Source organism: Ambystoma mexicanum, chromosome 13, assembly GCF_040938575.1.
Source record: "Ambystoma mexicanum isolate Mex_15411 chromosome 13, UKY_AmexF1_1, whole genome shotgun sequence".
Taxonomy (NCBI): domain Eukaryota; kingdom Metazoa; phylum Chordata; class Amphibia; order Caudata; family Ambystomatidae; genus Ambystoma; species Ambystoma mexicanum.
In genome coordinates, this window is record NC_090938.1 from 606,849,450 (window position 1) to 606,865,872 (window position 16,423).

At 46.7% G+C, this 16,423-nt stretch overlaps 1 protein-coding gene across 6 annotated transcripts in view; it reads left to right on the top strand.

Annotated features, from left to right (window-relative positions):
* Positions 1-16,423, top strand: part of GHDC (GH3 domain containing) — a 410,758-nt gene that overhangs the window by 32,580 nt on the left and 361,755 nt on the right. For all 6 annotated transcript variants that reach the window (XR_011283072.1, XM_069634469.1, XM_069634467.1 and 3 more), the window contains one exon: positions 11,878-12,167. Coding sequence is in view for 5 of the 6 variants with exons in the window: in XM_069634469.1 (XP_069490570.1) it covers positions 11,888-12,167 (280 nt within the window). In the remaining variant the exon portion in view is untranslated. The remainder of the gene's footprint in view (positions 1-11,877; positions 12,168-16,423) is intronic.

Consider the following 16,423-nt stretch of genomic DNA (forward strand, 5'->3'; position numbering starts at 1 on the left):
GCCCAACGTCCTTGGAAGCAGGCCTCTAACCTTCATCCTAGGCACCAGCCGGTCCCCATTGGGACCTTTTGGACCTTGTCCTGGCGCCGGTGGCACCAGGCTCATCAAAATCACTGGTCCCGGCACTGGAAGCGCCGGGCTCATAACATGTATAAAGATGCTTGGGTGGACTTACCTGCAGCAGACCATGCTGCTTACTTACCAGCCATATGGGAATCCTCTACAAGCCGTGACTAGTTTCTTACCTGGGTGGGGCAGGCTCCACTCCCTGGATACAACACTGGAACTCTTCTAGAACAGGAACTCTTTTCTTTCCTGGGCGAGGCAGTGGAGGAAGACGCCTCATCACTCCAAGGCTATTTAAACCACACCCGATTGATGCAACGTGCTTCGCGTTATTCTGCATCTGCAGCAGAACGCTCACCGTGTCGGTTCCAGTCTTCTTTCTTCCGATCCTGAACCTGTGAGAACAAAAGCTTACCTTTCTTGTATCCAGCCTTCAGAAGCACCTGCAAAGACAAAGAAACAACAGGTTAGCACAGCAACCTTCACTCGCAGCGCTTTCCTTACCTGATCCATCGGCAGTTACCAACTCTTCGCGCTGCTCCTCCGCCATTATAAAAGCCTGTGAAGACAAAAGCATAATTATTCCTGTGGGGAATTTACTTACCGGCACCCCTCGAATTCCGGTTTTCTTCCACGCTGCATTCCTGCACCTGAAAGAGAAAAGGAGAGACATTAGGCAGGCTATTTACTCACGCGCCATCGCGCCCTCCACATTTAGGCGCCTGCAAATACTCTGGCGTTTTCCAGAGTCTCTTCAGCATCCAAACTCATACCTGCAAAAGAAAAGAGACAGTTGGAGTGCATTTCGAAGGCAGGCAACAGGCACTTACTTACGCACTCCCAAGCGCTTCATTCCTATGCGCTGGCTCGAACTCCGGCTCTCTTCAAACCACCATCTTCCGCCTCAAGAGCCCTGCAAGACAAAAGGCACCATTTGAAAAGAACATTATACAGAGCCCTATTCCATACTAACGTGCCCACGCACCTAAAGACTGTAAGGACATTAAAGGGGCCCGGAAACTCCCCGTTCGTGCAGTTAACGACGGTTAGAAATCCTCTGAAGTCAAGAGGCCTACGTTTCAACCCAGTTAAGGAACTGGTAACGGCACCCTGCACCAGACGCAGATGGAGAGTCCAGCATTCACCTATCTAAGGTGAGCACGTTGACCTTGGGGCTCCACGGAAAAGTGAGAGGGGGAGAGAGAGAGACACCCGACAATCCCAGGTCATTAACCCCATATTCTTTCACCTGCAGACATCTTACTCTTCGAGTTAGACACACAGTGCGAAGAGTCCCAGCCCCGGAAGCCAATCGAGTCCTGCACTTCACTTTTCAAGATACAGTTACCACCCTGCCAAGACCAGCGCCTCCGTGGGAATCAGGTGAGCGTTACACACCACCATTGTCTTGTTTCCCACTCTTCCACTGGTCAGGAGCTTGGCTTCCACCCCAGTGCTGCGCCAGCCATTCCTGGAGGATCCCGCCGCTGGGGATCAGCATTCTTGCACCTTTGCGTTCCCAGGTTTGAACTTCCCGGGTTGGGCTGGCTTCTCCCTCTATTTCAGACTTTTCGCTATCTTTATTTCCTGTGGCTGGATCCTCCTCAGCGTAAGGTCAAAGCCCCTCTTTACTGTTGAGATCATCTTTATTCTCCTTGTGACCAACCCTTCCAGTACTAGATAAGGCAACCTGTTATTAGTATGCTGGTTTCTTTGGCACTTCTTCATTGGTCATATTACTTTGTGGATCAAAAACAGAAGAGACATTACCTTAACAGACAATAGTGTTATCAGGGATTTCTGACAGTGACTTGGTCCCAAGCGAAAATGGGTCACGGAGTTCCTTCATGGAACGTGAGTCCTTATGCCCATGAGGGTAGTCTCTCCTGTGAGGTCCTACTTTTCACCACTCCTAGGGGGACTATTGCTATCAGCCTCACCTCCCTAGCCTCACAGGGAAGGGCTCCCCCTTGAGGAGAAATGACAAGATCCTGTGAATCGTCGCAGTGTGCAAAGGGACAGAAAGTGGTACCGAAGTTTGAGTATGCTTGAAAGGTGTGTGAGTTGTATTAGTAGTGGGAGATTAGAGAGTGAGAGGAGAGTGACTGAAGGAGATGGTCTCGGTGGAGTGAGTAGCAGTGTGGTGAGTGGAGTGAGTGGTAGTGTAGAGAAGAGAGTAGTGGTAGGATGAGGGGAGTAGTACAACATTGGAGAGAGGGCTAGTAGTAGTGTCGAGACAGAAGTAGTGAAGTGGAGAGGGGAGGGTACTGGGGGTAGTAGAGGGTGGCGAAAGAGAGTAGTAGGGAGTAAGAACGAAGGTTGGAGGAAGTAGAGGGAAGAATATCAGTGGGACAGAAGAGGAAGTGACCGGGGAGAAAGATAAGATGGTGGGTGGAGCAGGAGGGAGGAGAGGAGGAGGAGGAGGAGAAAGGGAAAGTGACAGCAAGACCTAGGGAGAGGAGTAGTCTGGCTTGTTAGGGTTAGAGAAAGGCAAGTGGGGCCCGAGTGTCTGGAAGGCTCCAAAAATCCAATCTAAGCCATCTCTGGGATTCTAGAGCTGGGACCACCTGCACTGTTCTCTGAGGGAGTCTTTGATAGTTAAGGTATACATATAGTAAGACAGACTTTAGATAGTAGGGGTTAACCAACCTCTTGTGACCATCTTGGAACTGAGCGACACCAGGGTTTGAGAGGGAATGCACATTTCTAGATTATTTAGAAGGAGGGCCCTTATAGAGCCCTCTGAATAGTAAAAAAATAACCCTTGAGCTGTCTTCAAGTGTTGGTGTGTTCTTGAGGCCATCTGTGACATAGGGTAAATGTAAGCTTTGATAAACTGCTGTGGAGACCACACTGAGACAGTCAGTTGTAATAGCTCTGAAGCCTTGGTCACAAGTACTCAACTTGAGACCCTCAAGGTGTTTTGGGGTTATACTCTCATTAGCCATAGACAGCACAGTTAGTGGTGAAGCACCATGGGGGTTGTAGTGCAAAATAACTCAAGGGCCACAATTTGAGTATTTGGCAGTTTATACCTAAGGTCGCTATCTAGGGTAAAGAAAGAAAGTATGGTGAAAAGAATGTGAAGCTTCTTGAAATATTTTGTTAACTATTCTTGGGGTAGGGAAGCAGAAGGGATATTTGTATTTATTGTGTGCACAATCTTGTGGGGATAGAGATGCTGTGTTTAGTGGTTATTAATGAGACTGACCGCTATATACTAAGGGTCACATTCTGCTAACTCTCTATATAGTACGGGTCACATTCTGCTAACTCCATAGCAGCCCTGCCCACTTTCATGTGCACCACTCCCCGTGAATCAAAGCACTTCTGGAATGCTTGCTTTTAAGCATAGAAAAGGGAGTACATTTTAAACAAATGTAAGGGAAGCATGGAATCAGAAGTATGACACTGACATAAGAGGTACAAGTTTCAAAACGTTTATTCAATTTTCGGGGTTTGGAAAAACTCCTGCTGTGCCCTATAGCTATGATGGGAGTAGTCTCTACCATCAAATAATAAAGAAAACAGAGTCCTAGTCTGTCTTTGTCAAATTAAAATGACCTATACTAACAAAACCTAATGCCTGCCCTATCTCTTATACACAACATGTGTAAAGGGGAATAATTATGCAAAGTAAAATCAGTGTTCTAACGTAAAGGATCAAAGTGACTGAGCCAGCTGTCCTCCCCGCGTTGGACAGCACGGAGTAAGGCAGCCCCCATAGACAGGATGACGCACTCTGTCTCAGGTTCTCAAAACAAAGGCAGCTCAAAACAAAGGCAGCTCACGTTAAAGTCACTTATTCCAGCATTCAAAAAGTTCATGTAGGTCTCCCTCTGTCTGGCTCAGATGTTTCAAAGCTTTAACAGTTCACACAGGTCTCCCTGATCCAGGCTCGGACCTCCCAATCATAGCACTTGCAGGGGTTCCCTTCCCCAAGCTTAATTCACCTTCGTTAGGGATTCCCTTCCCCTAACTTATCACACTTCTGGTCTACCTCAGTCGGGCTTGGACCTTTTTTGTGATGTCGAAGACTTTCAAATGTGCGAGGCTTTTGTCATTTTATTTATTTTAATGTGTTTTTATTGGCATTTATAAAATACAATTGTTCGCATATCAATTACTTACATCATAGCAAATGTGTCCATGTTGTCATAGCAACATTCCAATATTAACAATAAACAAGATAACCACAAACAACTTTCTTCACTTATCAGGCATTTTAGTACATATCTTTTTTGTGCGGGTGCAGTGTGGCAAGAGGCCCAGTAGTTGTGGATACTATCAACAGTTTAGCAGTGACACCCTAGTTTCCTCTAATTATCCAACAGTCTTATTCAATCCAGTGATGGTATTCGCCGATAGAGGGCATAGTAGTGTACAAGGGGGTTTGTGTCTGATAGGTGAAACATGTTCCAGACCAACAGTTTCCACGCTGCACACCTGTTGCTTCCATCTGTGCCAATTCCGTGTGCCCCCTCCAACCAAACTCTAGTCTCAGCCTCAGCCCAGCGTTCAAATTCTCCATACCAACACGCATATAGTGGGTCCCTAGCTGATTTCCAGGCCATTGCAATGGATCTTTTGGCCCATATGCACGCCATATCCATAAACCTGACTTTATGTTTGTATTTACTGTTTCTGGGGTATGCGCCTAACAAGCATTCTTTCAGTGTCCATTCATGTCTCAGTATCCCAGCCTTCCTGCAGGCTTGTTTTATCGCTGCCCAGAACTTTTGCCCTCGTACACAGCCCCAGAACATGTGTATCAGGTCTGCATCACCCAGTGCACACCAGGGACATATTGGTCGTGTAGTATTGCTGAATGTAGCTATCCTGTGCGGGGTCATGTACATATGATACAGTACGTTCGTTCAGTTGTATCAGCCTGAAGCGGGAGTTCCTTGACACTTCCTTGGGATATATGAATATCCTTTCCCATTCCTTTTCCGTGATATCAGTACCTAGATCCTTTTCCCATTTCTCATTCAGCAGTGTGCCTCTGGGGTTTGGTCCGTCTGTTATTGAGCTATACAGTCTGGACACCGGTCTCCAGTTGTCTCCCAGATTGTGCATTAGTGTTAACAAGGGGTTTGGTGTCGGCTCTTCTGGCCATCCATCCCATTTCTCCCTAGCCACCTTCCGGGCTCTCTGGTACCACAGGAACGGCCCCCCAGGTAGCCCCTCTTTCTCTCGTAGGGATTCAAACTCTCGGAAGGTTCCATCTTCATACAGGTCGCCCCAGGTGTAAATACCACACTTCTTCCAGTCTTTTGCCACTATCACGTATGTGGTGATCTTACAGACATCAGCTGCAATCGGGTTCTCGGAAAGTAGGGGCGCACCATTTTTAGCAGTGTCATAGCCCTATTCCATACCCTTCTGCCCAGTGCCACCAACATGGGAACGTTCCCTAAGCAACCTAAATGCACCCATAATATTTCTTTTAAGTGTTTTGGCGCCACCAGACATGGTAGAAGCTCTGTTTCTGACGTGGCTTCGTCGGATAGCCACTTAGCTATGAAACTGAGCTGGGCTGCAAGGTAGTATTTCTCGAGATGCGGCAGCTGCACCCACCCTCTTTATAGGGCAGACACAGTGTGACAAGTGACAGTTTGTGACGGGCAGTACCCCACAAGAAGTCGCACAGGAGTGTGTCTAATAAGCAGAAGAAAGAGACCTTGATGTGATAATGGACATTGTGAAAATAATACAGGAATCTTGGTAAAATAATCATTTTGGTGATGGCCACCTTACCCATTAAGGATAACAGCAGTTTGGACGAGAATTTCATGTAGTACCGCAGGCCCTGTATTACTGTTGACGTGTTGCTCTCATGGATCTGTTCTGGTGTGTCTAATATTCACCCTACGTATTTAAATGTTTCCAGTTCCCATCTGAGCGCTATTTCCAGTAGTTCACCCTTGTCTTTCCCCTTTAGGCCCGCTATTGGAAAAATGCAAGATTTTTCTTTGCTAAAGCGAATCCCAGACACCTTAGCATAATTCTCTAGGACATCGAGTATCGTTGGGACTTTGAGGTGAGGATGCCTCGGGTACAGTAACACGTCGTCCGCGCATAGCGAAACCAAGTGGTTAACACCCCCTACCCAGATGCCAGCCTCTGGAAACTGCTTCTGCAAATAGATGCCTATCGGCGCAAGCCCTAGTATATATGACATGGGTGATAGCGGGCATCCCTGCCTGGTACCTCCTTCAATGTCCCAGACCGGCGACACCACCATCCCAGATTTAACTCTTGCCACAGGCTTGATATAGAGTATTCGTACCCATTTAACAAATTGTTCTTCGAACCCAAATTCTTCTAACACTGCCATCAGCCATTCCCAGTATAACGAGTCAAATGCTTTTATGGCATCCAGCAAAATTCTGACCTTGTGTGCCTGTGAATCCGCTGTTTGCGCTAGTACGTGTTGTAGCCTGCGCAGATTTAATGCCGTCTTGCGGCCAGGAATGAAACCGTTTTGGTCTTTGTGTACCTAATTTCCAATAACCTTGGTTAGCCGCTGGGCCTGTATAATAGTAAGGATCTTACTATCATAATTTAGCATTGCTAGTGGCCTATACGAATCACATTCATCAGTAGGTTTCACAGGTTTGGGTATTGGTACAACCAGAGTTTCCCTCATACTTCCCGGTAGTATTTCTTTCTTATATGCCTCCTTAAATACCTTGAGGATTATGGGAGTTAGGGCTGACTCGTATGTGTTCTAGAACTCTGGGGAAGTCTGTAGCTCCCTGGTATCTTGCTCGTGGCCAGTGATCTGATCGCCTCAGATATATCTTTTGCTGAAATATCCATATCCAACCCCTCGCGCTACGCCGTGTTCTACTTAGGTAGGCCTATTTCATCTAATGTGCCCAATATGTCTTCCTGCGGAGCCCGGTTTTCGTGACTATATAGGGAAGAGTAAAATGCCATGAAGGTGCCATTGATCGCTTGTGTTTTGTGTGCTGTGCCTGCCCTGTCCTTAAGTTCTTTAGTCGGGTGCCTCGGGTGTTCCCTCTTGCACAGCCACGCTAGTAGCCTGCCTGGCTTATCCCTTTCTGCATGGGCTCGAGTCATTTTAACCTTATAATCAAATTTTGATAACCTCCCCTAGGCGTCCTGACAGTTGCGTCTTAGTTCCAATAGTCTCAGCTCTTCCCCTGCCCCTCCATTCCCGGGCGCTTTTGCTTCTGTCTGATTTCCTCCTCTCACTTCCACAATTCCACCCTCAGTGTTTTCCTGATGCCACCCGCACTAGCGATAACTTCCCCTCGGACCACTTCTTTCATTGCCTCCCACACCGTGCCCCATTCCTTAACGCTACCCACATTCCTTTTTATATATTCTTCTAGTTTACATTGCAATTCTTCCCTAAAGTCAGGGCGTCTATAGGCATGCGCCACATTGGTATGGGGGGGCGCGGACCCAGCATATTCCATTCAAGCATCAGTGGCGAGTGGTCAGAGATTGACATGCCAAGGTATTGTATTGATTCCACATGTGCTAGGTGGGTTCTTGCCAGGAATAGATAGTCGATCTGGTATACAGGCTATGGGGAGAGGAGTAATACGAGTAACCCCTGTCTTCTGGGTGCAGCTCCCTCCATACATCAACTAGGTCCAGTGTTGTGTTCAGTGCCTCGGTGGAGGCTACTGTCTGGGTAGCTGGCGGGTTGGATCTGTCTAAGTTCAGGTCTCGTACACAGTTGAAGTCCCCACCCCAGATGGAAAAACAGTTTAGAAGTGGGACTATCTTAGCACATATTTTGGTAAGGGGTGTTGGGATCCCACAGTTAGGAAAATAGTTAATTATGCATAGTTCAACCTGTTCTACGTGGCCCCTCAGTATCAGATACCTCCCACCCGGGTCAGCGTCCATCCCTAGTAACCGGAATGGAACCGCTGCACTTATCCATGTAAAAACACCCCTTGCATATTTAGAGTAGACCGCTCCGTAACCTTGCCCGCCCCAGTGGTCCTTAACCTTAGCCATGGTGTTTTGTGTGTTAAGTGGGTTTCCTGCAGCAGTGCTATAGAGATTTGTTTTCCTGTGAAGGAAGGATTTCACCCGGTTTCTGCGCAGATACGTGCCCAGGCCGCTAAAGTCCCATGTCAGTACCCTGATGTCAGCTGCCATGGCAGTGTGAGGTATCCCCACGCCCCCTCTCCCTGTTCCTCACCCCCTGCAGTATGCACTCTTTCCTCTCACTTTTTCACTTGGGAGGCCACTGCCTCTGCATATTCCCCCGCCCAGCCAGCGCACGTTTTATCCCATATCCCATATGCCATTGCCTGTGAAGAACTAACAACATTCCAAATAACAAACCAAACCAGGAGGCTTTTGTCATACACCTCTGCAGGACCACTTTGTCTTCAGCTCACACTCTTATGTTAATTGCCCCAGTGTCTCTTGGTCTTGGTAACCAGGACTAATGTCTTGCTGAGGGACTCCCAGGACCCCCTTGTTAATTTGCATATTTAAGTAATTTTGGATGTCACCCTAAGTTACTAGGGGAATCCAGACGTGGACGTCTTGCTCACTTTTCTTGGAGAGGCACAGCTCCACCCTACTAATGAGGTCCAACCAGACCGAAACACATGTCAGGGGTTGCTGTTGGTACTCTTGTTCAGAGGAGAATTGCCTAGCATTTCGGTTCTGGACTGCCCAGGGCAGGACAAAGACTGATATGTTTGGGATATTTCTTCTCTGTGAATGATAGTGAGCTAAAGACTCTGGGTAAGTCTCTCGTAACCAGGACTAATGTCTGGCAGAGGGACTCCCAGGACCCCCCCTTGTTAATTTGAATCTTGGTAGTTCAGTTCACAAGTTAATCTTGACCTTTACGCATCTCAGAGTTCGTTTACTTTGCCGCTTTATAACACACCATTTCACATTTTGCTGAGACTTTCGAGTGGGCTACTTCCTTTCGCCGAACCACTCCACTACTCTGCATCACTGGCTTCACAGTTATCAGCCACTTAAAAGTTCATCACTGGTTGTCTTTCTTTTGCGTCTCATCAGCATGTGCGCAACTTTCACTTGTGAGATACACTGTTGTGGCTTCAATCTTTCTTTGACACAAACCGGCCTTTTGTGTCTTCCACGAACTCTGGTTGTGCGAGTTCCTTTCTTGTCTCTGCGGCTTTGATTCACAAGTCAAGGTTATTACCACAGGTTTGGCCTCTTCTCCCCAACTTTGTTGTTCACCCGGGAGGGTCGATGGCGTCCTTGAAACACAATGCAGGTTTCTTCTTGTTTGTGATGGTTTCCTGTCTGTAATGGCTTTATTCACGTCTCCTTCATGGCTTCCCGGAGGCAACTACCTCCTGCAGGGAACTTCAGGGGTTTCTCTACCCTTTTCTCTAGTACCTCGATTGGTCGCTGTGCTCCAGTAGGTTCGCCTTCACCCCAGAAGATCTGCTCCTTCTCGTGTTCCACCTTGCTCAGAGTTTTTCTCTATGTTCCGCCTTTTATCTCTGTGGGGAGAGCTAATGGATATCAGATGTATGTGATTAAAGTCAAGTGCTTGACTTTTCCTGACCTGATTAGCGGTACATGTCCAATGTAATGCTCGGGTGGGAGTGTGCCCTTCCCCAGAGTGCACTGTCTGTGTAAAAGTGTTCATGTAGGCAAGTGGGTGGGGAGTTGAAGTCTCAAGCTCTCCTACCTGGTAGGTGTAAGGAAGCCATGGTATCGAAGTAAGACGGACACAAGTAATCACAGTTAAAGGGTGTTTATTAAACTTTATCAGGGGTGTGAAAAACACCTATGTAAACCTAAATCTAAGATGGGAGCAAGCTACAACCATCACCTAATAATAATACAGCCCTGGGGGAGTCTAGTCAAATAAAAAAGGCCTATACTAAAAAATAAAAAAAAAACCTATTGCCAATCCTTACTGCTATGCTACAAAATAGTGTGGGATAATGTTCACAATACGAAAGAAGTGTTCACAAAATGACAAGTCGGGTTGTTAGGCCGTGGGCCTTCCTTCCCCATTTTTAGCACAGGACAAGGTGGGTCACTCGAGCACAGCACACTCCTGCGCTACTCTGGCACGATGTCACTGTTTCTTTCATCGACATCAGGGCCTTCTGTACCCAAGTCTCTTTTGTGAAAAGTCTCTTGCCTCAGAGGACCTGATGTACTCCTTTCACAATATTCACGTCAGGCGATTTACTCTTCACTCTGGCTTTACTCTTCACCCTTCACTCCCTCAGCCGGTCTCTGATCCTTCTTCCACCATTAGCCTCCCTCAGTCCGGTTCAGACCAACTTCACTTTGTAGGCATCCCTCAGTCGGGTTCACACTTGCCTCAAACTTCTCGGGTGCGTTACTGTTCACCCAGGATCCCCCTCTTCCTTGCTTAGACCCCTTTTGTACAATTAGTCCCCTCAGCTGGGTTCAGACTAACTTCAGTTTACATACAATCAAAGACTTTCGAGTGGACACGGGATTCAACGTAACCCACCGCAGGACCACTTCGATTTTACAGTTCAACAATTATTCCTCGCTCAGAAGGGGGCGGCTCACCAAACAGAGACCTTCGAGTGAGCACCCACAGGGCGCAGGACCACTCTGTATCTACCTATCTTGGTTTCACAAAGTTCAATTGTATTCCAGTTCTCTTTCTTCATACAATGTTGCCCCTTGCAACCTTGAGCATAACACAGTCCGGTCTGCTATACATTTCTCCAACTCACCGGCTGTGCTGAACTCATTGGCGTTACTTTGCTGTTGGAGTCAAGGACAGTACCACAGTGGCAATTGCTTCTCCCCACCTTGGCTATCAATGCTGGAGGGCTCCGTGTACCTTTGACACACGCTACACCGTTCATCAGCTGCAATCCCTGGTCTTATGTTTCTTTTCATTGATGCTTCTTGAAAGTCATGGTTTTGAGTTGAAAAGGGCAATGGTAATTCCCTCCTTGTCATCCTCTGTGATCTCGCTGCCATTCTCCTCGGTTTAAACTGCCATCTCGTAATTGCTGCTTCCTCGTTTGTTTTGCCTTACCCCAAGTGTGCTTTCATGCCCTGCCTTTTTACCGTGTGGGGAAGGGTGATGGAAGTCGTGTTTGTGTGTGTAATTATCAGTAATTGCCTGACTGAGGCTTGACCCTTGCGTTGGGACATGTCGGGTATACAGCTCTGATGTTAGTCCGTTGTCGCTCACAATAAATTGTCCGTGAGAAAGAGTTTGTGCTTGAAAAGGGGGGGGGGGCGGTTTCAGTTTCTAGGTATCCTACCTCGTAGAAGGGGGAAAAGATGTTATACGGGATACCGCGTCTCACCCTTTGGTGTCCCACTCCCTGAAGATGCCCCATCCAGGTGATCCTCCCGCACTGGTCCACCCCAGGAACTGGATCCAATAGCGATGGCGTGTCCTGGCCACCTGGATGACAGATCCCCGGGGACTAGCAGGTGAGACACCTTCAGATTTCTCACATAGGATTGGGTAAAGGTGTTGAAGGGGAGATACCTCGTCTCGCCAGCGGGCGTCCCAACCCCACTCCCCGAGGACCTCTCACCAGGAGATCCTCTCGCACTGGTCTACACCCAGGGTTTGGATCCAAACACGATGACTGTGCCCTGGCCACCTGAGAGAGAAAGATTGATTCCCGGGGACTAGTAGGCGAGAGACCCTTTAGTTTCTCACACAAAGCAAAAGATTAACTGCTATCTTGACATTGCAATAAGTAACAAGCAGGTGCACAAACATAACCATGCAAAAGCCGTCTCCCAACCAAGTGTCGCATTCACTCAATCTTTGAACTGTGTGCTTTGTGTTTCTCTTTATAGTCTCAGGAAGATGCTTCTTTCAGTGGCTCTTCTGATTGTCGTCCTGGGAGCAGCAGTGACTTTCCTGGTCTGGAATCGCAGGTCACCAGAGCCCAAGAGGTCCCTGTCTAGCCTTGTAAAGCAATGGATCGCACTCCGTCTGATTGCCTGGCATGGCGCTAGGCAGCGCAGTTATCTGGAAATTGATACCCAGGATATCTGTCGAGTCCAGGAGAAGATTCTTCTTCAAAGACTCCAGCAACACCAAGACACAGAATATGGCCGACTGCAGCAGTTCTGTGATATTAAAGGTAAAACACTTTTTGAAAGCCCTGTACGTCTTGCTGCCATTCATGGTCTATCATAGTCATTGTATCTCTGGAAGTCCCCTGTTTTGACCAGCAATGTGCTTGATATGATATTTAAACCTGCATTGCCAGGAAATCACTGCCATACATATTACATATTCTTGACATTGTTGAGATTGCCCTACATTTTCTGTGAACTTGATCTAAGTAAGACACATTTTACCTGAAATAAATAAATCCTAAATTGTACAATAAACAAACAAACAATTGTGCTCTCCTACAACTTGTAGGGTGCATTCTGGAACAACCCAACGTGTTATTCCTAAAATTAGTTTTCTAAACTTGCACTGTATGGAACAGTAACATCAACAAGAAGACTTTAACACTAAAGAACATGTCTAAATTGTTCTAATCAAGAAACAAAAACAAAGTGACTTTTTGGTGGGTGCAAACAAATGCTTTTTATAAATATCCAGGTATCGATATATATTGAATATAAATAGATTTTGATTAGCAGGGGCTAAAAGCACCTCCTTGGAATAGAGCATAGCCCAGTAACCAAGGCCTTTGTTGGGGAGTGAGAAGCTAATATAAAGGGTGCCACAAATGAAACTTCCACATGCGATGGCAACTATAATTTTGTGTTCGTTTTAGATGAACTGTTGCACTTTAAACGTCTTATAGATTTGCCCTAATGCTCCTTTTTAAACATTAACAAATACGCAGACTTCATGTTACTTAGGTATGTTTGTATTAAATCACCCAGGTCACAAAAGCACAGTGTGCTGTGTGCTGGGCTTCTGGGTCTGTAGTATCTAGGAGGCTGATAGAGCCTGCTGTAGGTAAGTGGGTGGGGTGGAATGGGGAAGGTGGTCAGAGATGGACTCACAGCAATGGAGGACTCTGGGGTGGGGTGAAGCGTGTGGGAGCGGTGGGGAGGGCCCAAGAGAGCTTGCCCCAAGAGGGCAAGTTACAAAAAGGCCACACTTGCGGACTGCTCCCTTTTTGTGGTGGAATCAGCAGGTACGGCCTTTTGTAAGTGGCCTATAGACATAGATTTGCATGAGCTGCATGGCACTTGGATGATAGTACTGTGCTTATGCGAGAGGCCATGCTCCTAGTGTTTTCATTCCAACATCTTTGCATTAGAATAAAGTCCACATAAAAATTAAAAGGAGCCAATGGTGGTATTAGACCCTTCCATGTCGGGATCTACTGTTTAGGGGGGCAAGGAGGGGGGTTTGGAGCTGCAGCAAAGGTGATGTACTGTCTTACTCCATGCAATTCCAAGGGTTATTTTCTAAGCAGTCATCCTTGGTGGAAATAATCTTTTTCAGAGGTTGCACGGTCTATGCACCCTACTAGATTTTTTGCCTATTTATTTTTTGTGTGTGCTTTTCTTCAAACCAGCAGGCAATTGATGCATACGAGATCATGAACTGGACCTACTGCATGTCCGTGCATAGTCTTAGATTCCTCCTTTTTTTTTTTAAGTGCTAAGTCTTTTGTTATTGAATAGGAATTGCAGCACTGTGTGAGCCTTACGCTTTTGAATGAACCTCCAACGCCAATTCTAAGCTGCTGGCTCTTGCATTGATTGAGCTCTTCTGCTTTAGAAGTAGCTCACTTTAAAGATGAGGGCGCTTGCCTTCTCTATATCTACTTTAGCTCCAGAGTTAAGTGATCCCCTGCTTCACACTTGAAAGGCTTCTCCTGCTTCAGATCTGAGCTGGTCCCAGAGCTGATAGATCTCCTGTTTCAGCACTCAGCTTGTTCCAACCTTCATAGACCTCTCATTCTAGGTCTGTGTTGGTACCAGAACTTGTAGACCACTTTTTATTTATTACATTTGTGTGGCGCCCAAACCCAGAGGTATCACAGTGCTTATACATAATAGGTAGGTGTGCACAGACAATGTAAAGGAAAAGTTACAGATCAGATTAAATGTACAGATTTATCATATTTATCGAACAGCCAGATTTTCAGGAGTTTGTGAGTTCCACAGGGTTGGAGCTGTGATGCAGAAGCTGGGACTGCCTGCTTGTTTGTGTTTGAATCTAGGAGTTTGGGGAGTGAGGCTGGATGAGGATCTAAGGGAACACACAAGGTCTTAGCAGATATGCAGAGATTGAGGTAAGAATGGGCTTTGTTGTGGACACAGCGGTGCATGATCACTAGAGTTTTTAACTTGATCTGTGCTTTAAGTGGTAGCCAGTGGGCATTGCGTCTCATGGCAGAAATGAGGTCTGAGTGCTTTAGACCCAAAGCTGCCTTTAAGGCCTTATTTTGTAAAAGTTGTAGCTTGGATACGTTCTTGGCAGAGGTGCCCGTGAATAGAACATTGCAATAGTCCAGTTTACTACACATGATTGCTCGAGTGAGAGTCAGACAGTTGGCTGGTGAAAGGTATCTGCTTATGGCAATACGTTTAGCCGTGTAGGCTGTGGAGGAGGCCAAAGCATTTATGTGTTTGGCCATGTTGAGTTCTGAGTTGATATAGACACTAAGTGTCTGTACGTGCTTAGAGGGTGGAATGATGGTGTCATCTGTGGAGAAAGAGGAATAAGAAGGCTCCAGATTTCTTAGATGAAGGGGGAGCACACAATGAGTAGTTTGGTTTACTCATCTTTGAGACACAAGTTGTGGGAGGCCATTCAGTTCTGGATGATGTCGTAGATCTGGGTAATAGCCACGATTTCCTGGGTGTAATTTCCTGAGATGGGTAGGAGGATTTGAGCGTTGTCAGCGAATTATATACATATATATATAGTTTTAACAAATTTTGTTATTTTTTTGGTTCGCAAAAAATTCAGTTTATTTTTCATTTGTTAAAATCACTGAATACCGTGGAGTTGTGGCAGGAAGGAGGTAGGATTGGGTAGCAAGTGAGTGTAAACTGGGTGAGGGTGGGCAGATGGGGGAGATGGGGAGATGCCGTGAGAGGGGTCAGGAAGAGGGTGTGGGTTTAGGAAGAGGCGGCTGTGCCTTAGTAGGCATTGTTGTGATGTGGGTGGGTGTGCTGCGATGCGATGCCTATAGGGCACGTCACGGGACTGAGACTTCCATGCTCGATCTTAAGGCAAATCTAGCGGCTATTGTCAATCTCGGTCATCCTGCACTCCTGATGCTGCTCTATCTTTAGGCCACTTTTGACTTGGTCAACCACAAGCCTTCGGCTACTAGGTTACAATCTCTGGTGGGCTGCTCCGATCTATCAACGCAATGGCTTGACTCCTTTCTGGGTCCACATATCGCTAGAGTTGCACTTAATGACGCCTTCTCCTGTCCCACTCTTCTCACACGAGGTGTACCACGGGGCTACTCTTTGTCACCTACTCTCTTCAATGTTTATATTCTTCCTTGTCTTCTCTTACTTGATGACCTAGGTGTCCTGTATACCAGTTATGCCGATGATCCCCAGGTCATCCTGGAACTCTCTGGTACCTATTCTCTGGATTCACAGGCCATTAACGTCATCTATTCCACCATCCATTCTTGGATGGTGGAAAATTCCACCCTTAATACGGACAAGACAGAGTTACTTGTTGCAGCTTCGAGTCATATGCAAAACAATCTCTCTCCAGAGTATGTGTCCTTCACAGTTTCCAATGCCTCTGTTCCTGTTGCAGAGACTGTTAAGACATTGGGTGTTACATTGGATGCTATGAGGCCACATGTTGCGAAGATCCGTGCCTCATATGGTTGGATTAATAAACATCTTGCCTACTTACGCCCCGTACCTTACTGTTTAAAAAACATGTCCATTCTTGCTTCTGCCCTAGTGAACTCGACGTTAGACTGTTGTAATAGTCTGCTGGCAGGATCGGCTCAATCGTACCTTTCAGCACTTCAGGTTACGCAAAATGGGGCGGTCAGAGCAGTATTGGGCATCTCCAATAGGCAGTCTTATTACTGCTGCCAGGGAGAATCTGCATTGGCTGCCAGGCAAGCACTGTGTATCCTTCACAATCCTTACACTCACTTTTAAGTGCTTGACCCAGATGGTGCCTAGCTATCTCTGTGAATGCATCCATAGGTACGTTCCTACACAATCCCGGAGGTCCTTTAGATCAGGCCAAACTGTGCCAACCCAGGTTTCGTTCAGTCAAGTTTGGAAAAATTACTTTCGACATCTTCGCTCCTGCCACTTGGAATCCAATTCCTTTGGATCTTAAAACCGTCACATCATTGGATGATTTTTTAATAAGAAACTAAAAGCCTTTCTGTTTAAGGCTACTTAGGCCTGTTCTCTGATATCC